At 39.9% G+C, this 17,713-nt stretch overlaps 1 protein-coding gene across 4 annotated transcripts in view; it reads right to left on the reverse strand.

Annotated features, from left to right (window-relative positions):
* SIPA1L1 (signal-induced proliferation-associated 1 like 1) overlaps positions 1 to 17,713 on the reverse strand; it is a 193,665-nt gene that overhangs the window by 80,070 nt on the left and 95,882 nt on the right. For all 4 annotated transcript variants that reach the window (XM_006865565.1, XM_006865563.1, XM_006865564.1 and 1 more), the window contains exons 7-8: positions 11,397 to 11,970; positions 10,531 to 10,805 (exon numbers count right to left, since the gene is read on the reverse strand). In XM_006865565.1, coding sequence (XP_006865627.1) covers positions 10,531 to 10,805; positions 11,397 to 11,970 — 849 coding nt within the window. The remainder of the gene's footprint in view (positions 1 to 10,530; positions 10,806 to 11,396; positions 11,971 to 17,713) is intronic.

A 17,713-nucleotide genomic window follows, 5' to 3' on the forward strand; every position in this document is an offset into this window, starting at 1 on the left:
AGGCAGAGTGTAAGTCGGTCAGTAAGTGAGGAAATCAACAATGATAGTGATAAAAATGACATAAACCAAATAGACATGGTGCTTACATCTTTGAGCTTTAGTTTTTTTCTTTGTTAAAAGGAATTTATATTCATTAAAGTTTCTTCTAGTTCAAACATTCCTTAAAGCGGAAACACCTTTACTACTAAAACTGGTTACAAATGCCAGTAGTCAAACACGTTGTATCCCACAGCCAACATGTGATTTCCACCACTCTTAAGACTGTATGTCACTAGAATCCTTGTAGGTGTTTGATGGTAACAGAATGCAGTTTGAGAGTGTCTAAGTAGGAAGAGATGATTCATTTGTGGATAATGAAAAACACTGAAATCTTCACAGAGTGAAACCCTAGCCACTAGACCATTTCTGACTGCCTTCCATGGGGAGGGTAACCAACCACTGACTTTGGGATCTTTTCATCTCTGCAAAATGAGAGGATGATATATGGGATAAAGTATATTGAAGAACAAATTTAAAGGCTGGCTTTTAATGCCAATCATAAAATGCTCATAAGCGGATTTTTATTATATCATTCTAAGTAAAATTGGGTACTGAAAAACAGCAATTCCCATACTTCCAATGTACCACGGGCCAGACACTAATCAAGCTAGGTGAAAACATTTCTAAAAAGTTAAGTTCTATCACTGTCCCCATTTTACAGATAAGGAAACAGGGGCTTAGAGACATTAACATATTCAAGGTTACATAGCTAAAAGGTAGCTGAAACTAAATTTATCCCAGAGAATCAACCTTTTTTTTTTTAACTAGGATCAGTCATTAACTGAAGAATGTGAGGGGACTTTCATTGTTCAACGTAAAAAAGCACTCAGAAGGTAATGCAATTTTTCCATGAGTTTTTTGAAGTCCTCTTTTTGTATTTGTCCACCACTCATTTATCAGTCTCTGTCACTGTTGTGGATTGCACATTGCTATGATTCTGAAAGCTTTGCCACCAGAATTTGTAGTATCAGCAGGGTCACTCTTGGAGAGGTTTGAGTGGAGTTCCCAGACCAAGAAAGACTAGAAAACAGAGGCAGAGCATTTCTGAATGGTTACCCATTGAAAACATTACGAATAACAGTGGAACACTGTCAGATATAGTGCCAGAGGGTGAGCCCCTTGGGTTGGAAGGTACTCAAAATATGACTGGGCCTTCATAAAAGTAGAGCTGACCATAATGACATGAATGGAGTAAAGCTTTTGAGATATTCATTTGTATATGGGGAACAATTTAAAATCAGGGGAATAGCTGTAAACATCCATTAATGATTGGAACATGGAATGTACAAAAGTATGACTCTAAGAAAATTGGAAGTTGTCAAAAATGCAATGGAATGCATAAAGATTGACATCCTAGGCATTACTGGGCTGAAATGGACTGGAATGGGCCACTGTGAATCAGTCAAGTCATATGGTTTACTATATCAGGAATGAAAAATTCAAGAGGAATGACATTGCATTCCCCATCAAAAAGAACATTTTAAGATCTATCTTGAAGTACAAGCTAATACCAGTAGTATTCAAATTTACACACCAACCACTAAAGCCAGTAATGATGAAACTGAAAAAGCCCACTACCTTCTTCAGTCTGAAATCCATCAAACATGCAATCAAGGTAACTAATCATGGTGATTGGAATGCAAAGGTTGGAAATAAAGAGGAAGAGTCATATGGTCTTGGTGATAAAAATGATATTGGAGATCACATGACAGAATTTTGTAAGACAAATGATTTATTCATTGCAAATACTTGTTTTACAAAAAAATAAAAGGGTATTATATACATAGACCTCACCAAATGGAAAACACAATAATCAAACTGACTACATCTATAGGAAGCGATAGCGGAAAAGCTCAATATCATCAGACAAAACAGGGAGAGGGGCTAACTATGGAATTCCTCATATGCAAGTTCAAGCTGATGCCGAAGAAAATGAAAACAAGTTCACAAGAGCCCAAATATGACCTTGAATAGATCCCACATAAATTTAGAGACCATTCGAAGAACAGATTTGATGCATTGGTAACTAGTAACCAGGAGAGTTGTGCGATGACATCAAGAACATCACAGAGGAAGAAAGCAAAAGGTCATCAAAAAGGGGAGAAAGAAAAGAAAACGATGGATGTCAGAAGAGACTCTGAAACTTGCTCCTGAGCATTGTTATTATTGTTGTTAGGTGCCATCGAGTCGGTACTGACTCATAGCAACCTTATGCACAGCAGAATGAAACACTGCCCGATCCTGGGCCAACCTCACTACTGTTGCCACGCTTGAGTCCATCAATGCTGCTATTTGGCCAATCCATCTCATTGGGGGTCTTTCTCTTTTTCTCTGACCCTTCACCTTACCAAACATAATATCCTTCTCCAGCAACTGGTCCCTCCTCACAATATCTCTTAAGTGTGAGAAATGAAATTTGGCCATCTTGGCCTCCAAGGAGCACTCTGGTTACACTTCTTCCAAAATGGATCTATTGGTTCTTTTGGCAGCCCATGACACTTTCAATATTCTCCTCCAACACCATAACTCAAAAGCATCAATTCTTCTACGGTCTCCCTTAGTCACTGTCCAGCTTTCACATGCATGTGAGGTTATTGAAAATACCATGGCTTGGGTCAGGCACACCTTAGTCCTCAAGCTGACATCTTTGCTCTTCAACACTTTAAAAAGGTCTTGTGCAGATTTGCCTAATGCGATATATCGTTTGATTTCTTGACTGCTGCTTCCATGAGTGTTGATAGTTGATGCAAGAAGAATGAAGTCCTTGACAACTTCAATCTTTTCTCCGTTGATTAGAATGTTGTTTATTGGTCCAGCGGCAAGGAATTTTGTTTTCTTTACTTTGAGATGCAATCCATACTGAAGGCTGTGCTCTTTGATCTTCATCAGTAAATGTTTTAAGTCCTCTTCACTTTCAGCAAGCAAGGTTGTGTCATATGCATATCGCAGGCTGTTAATGAGTCTTCCTCCAATCCTGATGCCACGTTTTTCTTCATATAATCCAGCTTCTTGAATTATTTGCTCAGCATACAGGTTGAATAAGTATGGTGAAAGAATAGAACCTTGTCACACATCTTTCTTTATTTTAAACCATTCAGAGTTCCCATGTTCTGTTCGAACAACTTCCTCTTGGTCCATGTATATTGGTCCATGTATTATTGTTGTTAGATGCCATCAAGTCGATGCCAACTCACAGAGACCCCTATGCACACCAGAACAAGACATGGCCTAGTCCTGCACCAATCTCATAATCGTTGCTTGAACATAGGGAAACTAAAGTGAGTGACAGACATGAGGAGGTAAAAGAGCTGAACAGAAACTTTCAAATTATCTAAAAATATTATTAATATCACATGCAAGTAAAATTTTCCTTTAGATAATTTAAAAATGGTTGCAATAGAACATTGATAGCGAATTGCCAGAAATTCAAGCTGGATTCAGAAGAGGACATGCAACTAGGGATATCACTGCTGAAGTCAATGAATTGGATTCACTATCAACACTCATGAAATCAATGGATTGCATTAAGCAAATGTGCTGTATAAGACCTCTTTAAAGTGTTCAAGAACAAAGGTTATCAGTTTGCGAAGTAAGGTGCGCCTGACCTATGACACGGCATTTTCAATCACCTCATATGCAAGCAAAAGTTGGACTATGAATAAGGAAGATCATAGAAGAATCAATGCATCTGAATTATGGTGCTGGCAAAGAATATTCAAAGTACTATGGACTGCAAGACGGACAATCAAATCTGTGCTGGAAGAAGTACAGCCAGAATGCTCCTTGGAAGCCAGGATGACTAGACTTCATCTCTCATATTTTGGGACATGTTATCAAGAGGGACCAGTCCCTGAAAAAGGACATCATGCTGGTAAAGTGGAGGGTCAATGACCCTCAGAGAGATGCACTGACACAGTGGCAGCAGCAATGGGCTCACATGTAACTACAACTGTGAGGATGGAGCTGGAAAGGGTAGTGTTTTCTTCTGTTGTGCACAGGGTTGCTAGAAGTCAGAATTGACTCAGAGGCATCTAACTACCTCAGACCCTTAAGACTTTCTTTACCCGATAATGACTACCACATTTCACTCAGTGCACAGTTAAGTGTTTCTTTGGTAGAAAAGAAAACTTAGCAACTCTGATAAAACTCAGTTAAAGAACTGTGAGTCAGAAAGTTGATAGGTTCTAGGAAGGTTCTGCACTGCCAAGCCACAAGACCTTGGACTGGAAAAAAACAAAACTGAACATTCATCTCTTTGAACCTAAATCCTTATCTGAAACATTTAGCAACTTTAAGCAGATTGTGTCTTACCAGTCATTCTAGCAAAGTGTCATTCTTCTGTACTTTAAAATACTTATTTTTTTAAAAAAAGAGAACGATTCTGCGACTTATGTTGTTATAGTATATTAACAAACCCCATTTGAAATATTATAGTATAACTAATAATATAATAATATACCCCATTTTCCATTTGATATATCATAGCATAGTTCACCCTGCTCCCCTTTCCCCCAACCTCACCCTATGGAAAAATAATAAACTTCTTACAGAAAAACCTTGAAGGCCAGAATGACCCAAGGACACCTGAACAAACAGGATAAAACTTAGCCCATCCATACAACCAAGATGAGTGTGTATTGGTGGGTTTATTCCCACTTATAGGATAAGGGTCTGCTGGAATTTACCACCGCAGCTGACAAGACAAGTCTGTGTGTTCTAACCGCTCTGTGTTTCTCACTTCGGGGTCAGAGTGATTTGGGCTTGAGCTGACACTCTAGCTGCCGTTAACTTGGATCTTTAAGTTTTCTGAGTTGAGTTCTTTCTGACTTGCGCTGCGGCAACAATATCTTATTGAAAAGAGAGGCACTTGGTCCTTTTATGTAACTTTGTTTTTAGTGCTTCCTTTGGGAAGACTCTTGTTTTCTTTAAAAAACAAACTGTAGGCTAGTGATCCTGTGGTACAAGGTTGGCAGTTCAAGCTCACCAGGCGCTCTGCAGAAACCCTGTACAACAGTATCACGTAGTCAGACCTGACTGGACGGCACTTAACAACAAGTGATCCTTAGTCCCCAGACAACACCATCCATCCAGAAGAACACAACTTGATCTGTTAGGGGATTTCTCATCATCTTAAAGAATACACCTTTAAAAACTGGAAGAATCAGTCCAGAGACACCAATATATTTACTTTGGTCAAACAAGCTGGAGGGATCAGTGGTGGGGAGAGAGGAGCCCCTCCAGCAGTTTGACACTGCATCTCTGGGCCCAGCCTTCCTGTGTTTCTGCAAGGACAGACAGCTTTGTCCTTCAAGATTTTTTGCTCTTTGAACCCAACCTCTCCAAGCTTCATCCTTCCCATCATTTCAGCAGAACTAAAGTTGGAGTCCTGATGTGGCACTGCAGATTAATGCACTGGACTGCAAGGTTGGTTTTAACTGCAAGGTTGGTGGCTCAAGCTCATTGGCCGCTCCTCGGAAACTCTATACAGGGTCATTGTGAGTCTGAACTACTAGAAGGCACTTAACAAAAACACCGAGAAAACTACCAGAATTAAAAGGAACGCCTAGCACGTACAAGAGCTCAGAAATTTCACTTTCTTGTCTCTTCCTCAGTTTAACCACTTTTTATTTGGATGCATTCCCTAGTAGGGTCCACCTATTTTCCAAGAGCATGGAAAACAGCATTATTTTACATTTGTTATTTAAGTAACCCCACTTGTTGTTGTGAAACTAGCTTTAATACTATGAAAACAAACAGAAACCAAACCCTGGCCACGTAAAAGTGATGTGCATCGAGAGACTGCTGGGTGTCTGAGATGCAGCACACTCACCCCCCACCCCCCACCCCCGCGCAGGTGCCGCCTGTTCTGTGACACACAGGAGGCCTGAGGTAACAGCTGAGAGAGACTGGTAAGAGAACAGAGTAATTAGTTGCTAGGAAAACAGCAGTGGGAGTGTGAAGTGCGGAGGAAAAAGAGAAAGAATGACAAAGGAGCTTATCTTATCTTGTTGAAAATGGTATCAAGGTGTTAATGCATTAACTGTTCTCTTTGAAGTTGTTTCTGAAGGGGAGAGGGGAGTGCAGGCTTTCAGAACTCCAAAGGCCTCAGTGGCACCATTTCTCATCACCTTAGAGGTCTACCTCAGGGGCTCTTCCAGGGAACACTGTTGTATTTGTGTGAAAGGGATGGTGTGGGGCTCCGAACACTGGTGGGTGTGCAGGGACCTTGATCCTTCACCCCAGCCCCATCCTATGTGATAACGCATCACCTAGGGAGACTAAGACCCATATGGCTGGTTCATTCCCTTGTGTGGTGGAGCCACCTTATAGGGGCTGCTGGTGCGCATCTCTCCCCTGCTCTCCAGCCGATGCCCAGAGGTTTGAGTCAGACAGGGTGTAAACACTTAACACCCCAGAAAGCAGCCAATGCGTCCTCACCAATCTCCCTCAGGTGGATTCCCACCTTATCATCAACTGCTCCTGCTACTGTGGAGAAGGATTCCTGCCCCAAGCATACACAATAGCAGTTAGGAGCATGGATCTTAAAGTCAGACAGCCCTAATTATGTCTAATACCCACATGAACTTGGGAAGCTACTAGTCTTTCGGAGTCCTGTGCCTGTATAAAATGGGTATAATAGCAGCACTATTACCTCAAGTGCTGCTATGAGGATTAAGGGCACTAACGCATATAAAGGTGCTTTTTCTGGGGCCTGACACATCAAAGTGGGCACTCAGTAAATGTTATTTTTACCAACACAAAATGAGGAGAAACAGCTGTAACATTCATTAACAATTAGAAAAGGAAATGTACTAAGTATGAAACTAGGAAAATTGGAAGAGGTCAAGAGTGAAACAGAACACATACAGATTGATATCCTAGGCATTAGGATATGGACTGGGATCTTCAATCTGACAATCCCATGGTTTACTATGCCAGGACTGACAAATTGAAGAGAAATGGCATCACATTCATCATCAAAAAAGACTATTTCAAGATCTTGATGTATAATGTTGTCTGTGATAGGATAATATCCATATGTCTACAACGTATACCTGTTAATACCACTATTATTCCAATTTGCACCACAAACACTAAAACCAGTGATGATAAAATTGAAGAACTTCTTTCCAACTTCTTTAGTCAGAAATTGATTGAAGATGCAATCAAGATGTATTGATAATTACTAAAGATTGGAATGCAAAGGTTGGAAAATATAGCCTTGTTGACATTCCCAAGTTCATGATAGAATTTTGCAGTATAAATTATTTTATTGCAAATAGCTTTTTTAAACAACATAAAAGACAACTATACACATGGATCTGAACAGATGGCATACACAGAAATCAAACTAACTACATCTGTGAAAAGAACCATGGAAAAGCTCAATATCATTAGCCAAAACAAGGCCTGGGGCAGACTGTGAGACCATCAATTGCTCACATGCAAGTTCAGGCTGAAGCTGGAAAAAATTAAAACAAGAGCCAAAATATGACCTTGAACACATATCCCACCTGAATTGAGATAATTTCAAGAACAGATCTGATGAATCAGACACTGAAGACGAGAGGCCAGAAGAGTTGTGAGATGGCAATAGGAACATCACACTAGAAAAAGCAAAAAGAAAGAAGGAAACGACCAAAACAAATGTCAGAAAAAACTCTGAAACTTGATCTCCAGCACAGAAATGCCAAAGAAAAGAGAAGAAATGAGGAAGTGAAAGAGCTGAACAGAAAATTTCAAAGGGCAGCTCAGGAAGACAAAGTCAAGTATTATAGTGAAATGGGCAAAGACCCGGAGTTAGAAAACCAAAATGGAGGAACACGCTCAGCATTTCTCAAACTGAGGGAACTAAAGAAAAAAAATTCAGGCCTTGACTTGCGATATTGAAGAATTACATGGGCAAAATACTGAATGATGCAGAAAGCATTTAAAGACGATGGAAGACATACAGAGAGTCACTGTACCAAAAAGAAATGGCCGATGTTCAACCATTTCAGGAGACAGCATATTACCAAGAGTCAGTGATACTGAAGGAAGAAGTCCAAGGCCCACTGAAAGCATTAGCAAAGAACAAAGCTCAGAATTGATGGAATACAAACTGAAATTTTACAACAAACTGATGCAGCACTGGAGGTACTCCCTCATTTATGTCAAGAAATTTGAAGATAGCTACCTGTCCAACTGATTGGAAGAGATCCATGTTCATATCCATTCCAAAGAGAGGTGACCCAATGAGTATGGAAATCGTCACACAAAACCATTAATATCACATGCAAATAAAATTTTGCTGAAGATAATTAAAAAATGGGTGCAACAGTGCACTGACAGGGATAGTAAGAGTTTCAAGTTGGATTCAGATGTGCATGAGGATTATTGCTGACATCAGATGGACCTTGGCTGAAAGCTGAGAATACCAGAAAGATGTCTCCCTGTGCTATACTGACTGTGCAAAGGCTCTCGGCTGCATGGATCATGCCACAACATTGTAGAGAATGAGGATTCTGGATCATGTAACTGCTCATTAGGAACCGGCACAAAGCCCAAGAGAGAGTTGTTCTAACCAATCAAGGGGAGAATGAATAGCTTAAAATTAGAAAGCAGGTGCGCCAGGGTTGTGTTTTTTCGCCATACTAACCACAAGTTTGGTGGTTCGAACCTACCAATTTCTCTAGGTAAATCCTTGTGTGAGCAGAAAGCCTTATCTTTTTCCTGTTAGATATATGAGGGGCTTCAAAAAGTTGGTGAAAATTTTCAGTATTTTTAAATTCCATTTTTCCATGAACTTTTGGGTTTCACAGTAACCTAGTCATACAAAAGGTAACATTTCTTAAAACTATCAGACAATGGGCTTTCATTGAATTTTGATATAAGCACATCATTGTTGGGCCATCTACAAGGTTTGCAGTACTAAGGAACACCATTCTGAACACAGTCTGGTCTGTACCAGTTGGTTTACAGTGCTTACTATTAAAAGGACACGAACAACAATTCCATCATCTGATGTTTGTGAATCACGAGTGCTCAGGTGCAAGAATGGTCATTTGGGTGGAAAAATAGGATAAAGAACATAAAGAACATTGCCTTGGTTTTAGGAGGCCTAAGGGCTACCAAAGCTTAAAGGAAACTCTTAGAATAACGGGTTCCAAGAAAATTAACAGATTGAAGAAAAAAAAAACAAAAGCAACAGGAACAAACAAAAATGTCATGTGCATACCCAAAGGAGAAAGAAAACAGTGAAATTTTCTAGACTTCTGCTGGTCTGGCAGAGGCTGGAAGGGCAGTGAGCTGCTGGACTTTCCTTGTGGGAAAAGGATGGGAATCAAACTACCTGGTCTCACCCATGTGCAGGGCTAACTCATCTGAAGCCATCTCTTGGCACATGAAGATGCAGTTAGGAAAGCCCTTGCTGAGTCCTGGTGCAACCTGCTAGCTAGAGATAATGGGCCAAAGTGACAGTGTGATAGTTAACGTTACAGGACAGCTTGGCTAGGCTATAGTTCTCAGTGAAAGACAGTGAACTCATTACTCTTCCACAATATAATAGAAAGTAATCAGCCTCCATTGTGTGACCTGAGGTGAGCAGTAAATGAGTGAAAAAGCCAATCAACTAAAAGCCAATCAGTTGAAAGCAAATCAGTTAGTTTCTTTGGGGCTGTAGCCTGCATCGAGTAAGCACAGATGTTCTGACAAAGCTTGTGCTCTCTCTCCTGCATCAGACTCATCATATCCTGACCTCTGATTCTTGGGATGTGATCCAATAGCCTGTTGCCTGATCTGCAGATTCTGGGATTTGCCATCTTCTGCCCCAGGAGTCAACAGGCTGCTGATTTGGAGTCCATGCATGAGGCAGAAGAAGCCTCCAGCCCTACACCTGATCCATGGATTATGGGACTTGCTAGTCTCCACAACTGTGGGAGTCGTTTCCTTTATTATGTTTATTATTTATACATAAGAGAGCCTCTAAAAATTTGTGGAAAAATGGAATTAAAACAAAATGCAATTTTGTCTATTAATCCAATTTTCCCACAAACTTTTTGAAGCCCCTTCATGTATCTATAAGCTTCGCTGGTTTTGTTACTCTAGAGAACTCAACATCCAGAAAGAGAGCAATTGGGTCCAAATGAGAGATACAGAAGAATAAGAATGTCACAGAACATAAAAGACAAATCTAACAGTTTTGAGATGGTGAGTGTCTTTTCATGTAAAGTGTTAAATGTCTCTCAGCTACTGGTGCAAGATGCTTCCAGTGAATATTACCAGATTCCTCTCTATATAACAGCAACTTTATAAATCCAGAGATGTAAATCCTGGGAAGGGTCCAAGTTAGTCATTCTTTCCAGCTGCTGCTATCACATGCTGAAAAAGAACTGTGTCCTGGCTCATCCTATGTTTTACTGCTCTTCACAACACCCCACTACCCCACCCTGGAGGTATTCCACGTGCTATACAAACCCTGGCCCAGGCGCACAGTTGTCAGTTCAGACCTACCTTCTTGGGGTGCAGTCATCATGAGGGGGGATAATGACCACTTTCACTGTGACAGATGTTCTCAGGAGATCAATCATCTGCTCATGGCTCAGAGTAGCCACCGCCACTTTGCAGATCTCCACTAGGCGGCTGCCCTGCCTCAGGCCTGCCTGCCAGGCATAGCCATAGGGCTCCACGTCAGCCACGATGCCCTCATAATTGACATGGAAGCCAAGCTGTCCAAGCCCGTTCCTCCGCAGAGTCAGCTCCATTGATTCACAACCTTTGGACACAAACTAGACAAGGAAGCAAAAGCTGTGTTATGGCTTAATGCACTAGGGTATTAAATAGTGGACATGCATGCAAAAAATGGCAAGCAGGGTTATTTCTGAATAGCCTTCTGCTGGCTGGCTGAAGAGCAGAGTAGTTATTTACTCTCTACTGGTCTGTACTCATTAAGCCAAAAGGAAAATTCTTGTTGCATCCAAAGAGCTCAATGGCTTCCCTCAAGTTAAAAGCCTAACAAAGACCTACAGGGAGCTGGCAATAAAGAGAAATTATTCTACTACTAAAAATACTCAAGGCGGCAGATATCCAATCAAATGACTCCAACAAATAAAGCAGATTGGTTGGGCTGCAACATCAGTCACCATGGCAGCAAAGTCTTGTTACACGCAAAAGGGTTTCCAACATAAACACTTAGTTAAATGTGTCTTTCCCCCTACTTGTCCTGCTGCTTTTCTTAGGAAAAGATGTTGTGATAAACTCTGTGTTCCTTCACATCATCACAAGAGTGCTTAGACAAACCAAGAAAACAGTACAAAGGTAAGAAACACTGAACACTTTATGAAATAGGAATTGGATGTGAACGGAAAGAAAAGACTCACCTGTAACCTTTTGACAATCTCTTTGATTTCCTCATTGTTGATGAAATTCTCCACAGAAACACATTCTCCTCGTTCATAGAAGATTTTGAGGCTGGTGTCAGTTGAAGTCCATCCTATCACATCTCTACAAGAGCAATTGAAAACCACACTCTTTGTTTCCTGTTCAATGAGAATGATGAACTCATTGGAGATCCCCAGGAGGCAGTCGATTTCCATTGCCTGGTTGTAGTCTTTGGCCCTGACAGTCCACACAATGGCACCCATGCTACTGAGCTCAGCTCCTGGATACGGCTTGGACTTCTCCTTCTTCTTAGAGGCCAGAGAGATGAACGGGAACTTGCCAGAAGGATCAATGGGGGTGTTAGTGACATTCTTTTCAGCCAGATCCTTCAGGTATTCCTGGCGGGTTCGAGTAGCCATAGCCCGGAATTTTTCTGATTTATGAGCAGCATTTTCTGCATTTATCACTTTGGCCAAAAGGAAATCCCTGAATACATTGGACTTAGGAAAAGTGACTCCTTTGGGGATGGGAGGCCCAAAGGAAGGCACATCTCTGGACCTGGTGACCGCCACACTAAGAGAGAAAGGGACAGAGGAGTGTCAGTACTCACTGCATGGGACTAAAAAGGCACTTTCTCAAAGACAAAGACACATTCCAGAAGCAAAGTGCCCATTTTTTTTACTACAAGAAACAATACATATTTCTGTTCAACATGAGCACTTCATGTAACCACATTTAAGGCTTACAGAATATAAAATTTTGTGAGACCAAAAAACCCAGAGCTTAAAATAAAACCTTTCTTTAATAAATAGAAAATAACCATAATGCATGAGATTGACAGCAATGTTCTGCAAAAAAGCATTTTAAATATCAACTGATTAGTTCCAGAGGTGGTACTATAAACACAACAGCTTTCAGATCGAGCTTAGATTCTGTAAGAACACAAATGTGCTGTCCTCTTCAATATCTTGTCTTAAAAATAATGAGTAAGGAAAGTAGAAAAGGTGCATGCCACACAAGAAAGGAGTTAATTTTTTAATAAAATTAAATATTATTGTGGAGCTATGTGTGAGGCATTATGAAACCAGATAAAAATATATTGTTAAAATGAAAAATTGGAATCTGAGTAATAAAATGATTTAATTTCTACAGTAATAGCAATGTTTTTGTTGTTAGGAGACACCAGGTATTCTGACTTATAGTAACCCTATGCAAAACCAAATAAAACACTGCCCAGTCCTGCGCCATCCTCCTAATTGTTGGGTTTGAGTCAATCCTCCTCATTGGGAGTGGTCACTTTTTTTTTTTTTTTAATTTAAGGTTTTTATTGTGGATTGAGTGAAAGTCTACAGGGCACATCATCAGTTTCACATTCAACCATTCATATAACTTGTTTCATAACATTGATTATAATCACCTCCATATACCATCAGATAACAGTGTTTCTCTCTATCCTCTTTAGCTTTTTTTTTTTGGGTGTGTGTGTGTGTGTGTGTGTGTGTGTGCGCGTGAAAAACTTTGTCTTTTTGGACTTTATCGTCTCGGCTTCTAGGGAAGGCTTTTACATTTATCTGTGGATATCCAGGGCTCATGTACGAGATAACTAGCAAGCATACTGAATAATCAGATGAGGGCCAGTTTGCTATGTCTGCTAGGTGACCAAAGTCTGATCCTCAGAGCCTATGGTTTGGACGGTCTGCAATGCTTGGGCCCACAGGGCCTTGAGCTCCTGACTGGGTCTGCACGGTCTGCCACACATTCCCCCTTATTTATTATTTGTTTAAGGGATGCTGCCTGTCTTAGGCGGTCAGTGCGAATTCCTCCATCTTACCCATCATCGAAACTCATTGCAGCATGGCAATGGCTCTGTCTTAGGTTGCTGAGGTTCCTCGTGATCTTTACCCGTCTCTGGCCACATGTCTAGCATAAACAGCCGCCATCCGAAGAAGGCAGGGAGGGAGGAGACCGGGTGGGGACCCCACATGCAAGACGTTGCCAGACCATCGCCTGCTCTAAGTTGACTGAGCAGGATCACTATGCTGAGGTCCAATTAAGTTCATAGGGGATCTTAATCTCTAGCAGAGGTAGCAAACCAGAAGCCACTCAATGCTCAGCTTGAGAATTACTTATATCAGAAATTTGAGCATGTAGCTGATGAATATCCGCAGACAGGTGGCTATTATTCCACAACCTCCTAAATGCTGTTGAATTAAGTTCCAATCAAATTCTGGGTTGCTGAAAGATATCACAAATCTACTTATACAGTGAATAACCTTAGCTGGGAGTGTAAACTGGATACATGAAATCTTATTTCCCTTAAGCGATCTTCCTTTTTCTAAAGCATTTAGTCTGTTTTGTAAACCTTTGTCTATTTACTCTTGGATCGTATGAGCGAGACTAATATCCCTGGACAGTTGTCATCAATTTTTTTTGCTGACCTTCCACTTCAGCAAGCTTGATGTCCTTCTTCAAGGAATGGCCCTTCCTGACAACATGTCCAAAGTACATGTGGCAAAGAAGTCTCACCATTCTTGCTCCCAAGGAGCATTCTGGCTGTACTTATTCCAAGACAGATTTGTTAGTTTTTCTGGCAATCCATGGTTAACTTTTAATATCCATTGCCAACATCACAATTCAAATGTATCGATTCTTCTATGGTCTTCCTTATCCACTGTACAACTTTCACATGCATAGTTGTTGTTGTTGTTATGTGCCATCGAGTCGGTTCCGACCCATAGCGACCCTGTATAGGGTTTCCAAGGGTGTAAATCTTTACGGGAGTAGAAAGCCTCATCTTTCTCCCGCGGAGCAGCTGGTAGTTTCGAACCACTGACCTTAAGGTTCGCAGCCCGATTCGTAACCACTATGCTACCAGAGCTCCTTTCACATGCATAGTAGGTGACTAAAAATAACAAGGCTTGGATCAGGCACACCTTAGTCCTCAAAGTGACGTGTTTGCTTTTGAACTCTTTACAGAGGTCTTTTGAAGCAGACTGGCCTATACAATATACTGCTGGATGTCTTGACTGCTGCTTCCATGAGCACTGACTATGGGTCTAAGCAAAATGAAATCTTTGACAACTGTCTTTTCTCCAGTTTTCATGATGTTATTTATTAATCCAGTTGCTGATTTTTTTTTTTTTTTTTTGCTTTACAATGAAGTGCAACACATACTGAAGGTATGTAAGCTAATTCTTTGTTCTTCACCAGTACGTATTTCAAGTCCTCTTTGCTTCCAGAAAGCAAGATTGTGTCATCAGCATATCACAGGTTTTAATGAGTCTTCCTCCAATTCTGATACCAGGTTCTTCGTCATATAATCCAGCATTATCAGACTACAGACTGAATAAAGATGGTAAATGGATACAACCTTGATGCATATCCTTCCTGATTTTAAACCATCAAGTATCCTCTCTTCTTCTAGTCTAACAATTACCTCTTGGTTTACATAGTTCCCTCTTAAGCACATTAAGTATTCTATAATTCTAATAGCAATGGTACTTTAAAATCAGATTTTGATGATTCTTTGCTCTAAATTCTTTACTTTTGGTATTAGATTCTGACTATTTGAGAGAAAGTATTTTCCTTTTCCCTTTGCCTTTAAAAGCAAGTTAAGAAAGTTTGTTGCAGTCATTTCTGTTCCCTCTACATTGTTAAAAATGGGCCTATGAGAAGACTCATATGAAACATGCAATAATGTATTACTTTTCCAACTCAAATGAAAAAAGTAGAGTTTCTTGTAAAACAACATCAGCCATTAAGTGGAGAGAAAGTCTATGTGTTTGATCTCATGTTCCATGACCTCATTACACAATCTCAGTAAAGTGAGACATGTTTGGAAATGAAGATTTTAACACATCCAACATTCCTTTTCCCAAATTACCTAATTATATAAAATGAGTCAATTAAGCAATTGTACTAAGAATTAAGGAAGCAATACAAAATCTGTATCTTTTATCAGTTCTCTGAACACCAGGATACAAAGGACAGAGAGCATACAGCTTTCAAATGAAATGGGAAAATTCTATTTTTTTAAAAGAAAAGTTTTAGATGTTCAGCTTTGACCTTCAAAAAATGATTACTTATGAAAATAGGAAAAATAAAATTAAAGTCAGCAGCTTCAGGGTACAAACTTATATTCTTGGTGAAATGGTAAACTCTACGATGACAGAAGATATCATAAATTGCTGTTAAGGTTAATTTTCAAACGTTAGTTAAAATATTAAAATAAAAGCCTCGCTAGCTTACTTCACAACAGAGAAAAGTGGCAAGCAATATTCCATTTTCTAGTGGCACAAGATAATTCAGAAAAACCTCTGTATGCACAGTGACCAATTATGCCAGTACTAAGAGGCAATTTTGCTAGTCTACTGTGAACTGTCTGGCTTGAATACTGGCAGGTATATAATTTTAATTTGATCATAAAATTATTATTTTTTTAAAATAATGCAAATGATAGCAAAATTGCTAGATTTTTTAGGAAGACTCCTGTAAATATCCAGAAATATTTAACAATATCACTCATTTGAAATTTGGCAATTTCTTCTCCTTTTGCCAATCTTCCCTTTCTCAGGAAACAGATGTGAGTTTATTTTAAATAAGGAAGGGGTGGGGGATGCTTAGCAGGGAATGTGAATATGAGCATCACCCATCCATTAGACTCCTAAATGCTTTCATTGGCTTCCTACATATCTATTTATTAACTGATAGAACGTTAGACAAACATATACTGAAAAGCCACCAATAATTAGAAACCTCTAGTATGAATTGTGAGAACAAGAACTGAATTCCTAACATGTAATTATCAATGATTCACCATGGTAGGGGGATAAATGATACAGCCACTAAAATCAGCTTTCCACCATTAGAAATAGACTTATACAGAAGAAGACAATGTGGAAGATGATACCCTAGAATGCTCTTTTCAAAAAAGGGCTTTACTTTGGGTAAATCTAACTTTCAAGGTTTTTCTACAAGGTTAAAAGCTCATTATTTTCGATTCTGAACTTTAATAATAAGGCCTGGTTTAGCTAACTAGAAAGAATATCTTTGCCTTCAGAAGAAATTAAACTTTTGTAGAATTTCAGTTTGCTATGATAATGCACTGGACTGCAGAGTTGGACTGAACCATAAGGCCAGTGGTTCAAACTCACCAACTGATCCCCGGAAACCCTATGCAGGGTTGCTATGAGTCGAAACTGACTCAACGGCCCATAATGACAACAACAATATATACAAACGGAGTCCTGGTGTGGGGCTGTAGGGCAAGCACTGGACTGCTAACTGAAAGTTTGGTGGTTCAAATCTACTAGCCACTCCTCAGAAACCCTACCCAGGGTCGCTATGAGTCAGAATCAACTCTATGGCACTGAACAACAGCCAACACTACACAGATACTTAAAGATGCCATCGTTATGTTTCTTGTTACTTCTCAAACCAGATTCCAAAAGGCCTCTGCATAGCCACAGTTTTGTTAGCCTAATTTATAATACATTGCTTAAAATGAGTCACGCTTCAATCAAGTGGGATATCTCAATGAATGAATTTCAGATGCTGAAACACTGTTGGAAAGCTGGAGTGGAAGGAAACTTAGAGAATTCAGTGCTCTTCAAATTCTATCAATAAAATCTTGAGCTTCATCTTAAAATTCACTTGATTTTATATTCTACTTAGGAAAATTTGTGTTTATTTAAACAACAACAAAAAAGCTTTCTCTCTAAAATCTTTGGGTAAGAATGAGAGGCCAGGATGTGCCTCACCCTGTAGTTCCAAATATCCCTGATTCTAAGTTTGAACAGCTGATATGATTCCTCATGTCTCCAGGAAACACCCAGAGAGGCCAAGATGATTTGCTCAGGGTCTTCAGAAAGATCCAGGACTTCGGGATAATCAATAGAGTGCTCTGTGGCGAGACCATGCTTATTCCCACTATAGACATGTTTTTAAACTTCCCACTTCCAAGGTACCGGTGAAAGGGACTGTCACATGAATCACATGGCTAAAGAGTCCATCACTAGGCTGTTTGTAGATGATTTGGGTCTTGGAATATTTGTCGGCATCAAGGACCTTAGATGCAGCTAATAACAGTCTTGGTCCTGAAAACAAATTTACAGTTGAGACATGAGAATGTTCCAGAGACAGCTAAATTAAAGTCTCAGTGGAGGAAGTGAGAAAGAAAAATACTCTTTGATTTGCACAGCAAAAGAGAAGCAGGAACAAACAAGATGGTGGATCGGGTAGATGTATAGCAGAGAGCTCCGCCAACAACAACACAGAATACCTGAATAAGCAGGCTCAGGGGATGGTCCCAGAACTC

This window comes from Chrysochloris asiatica, unplaced genomic scaffold, assembly GCF_000296735.1.
Source record: "Chrysochloris asiatica unplaced genomic scaffold, ChrAsi1.0 scaffold00079, whole genome shotgun sequence".
In the NCBI taxonomy this organism is placed as follows: domain Eukaryota; kingdom Metazoa; phylum Chordata; class Mammalia; order Afrosoricida; family Chrysochloridae; genus Chrysochloris; species Chrysochloris asiatica.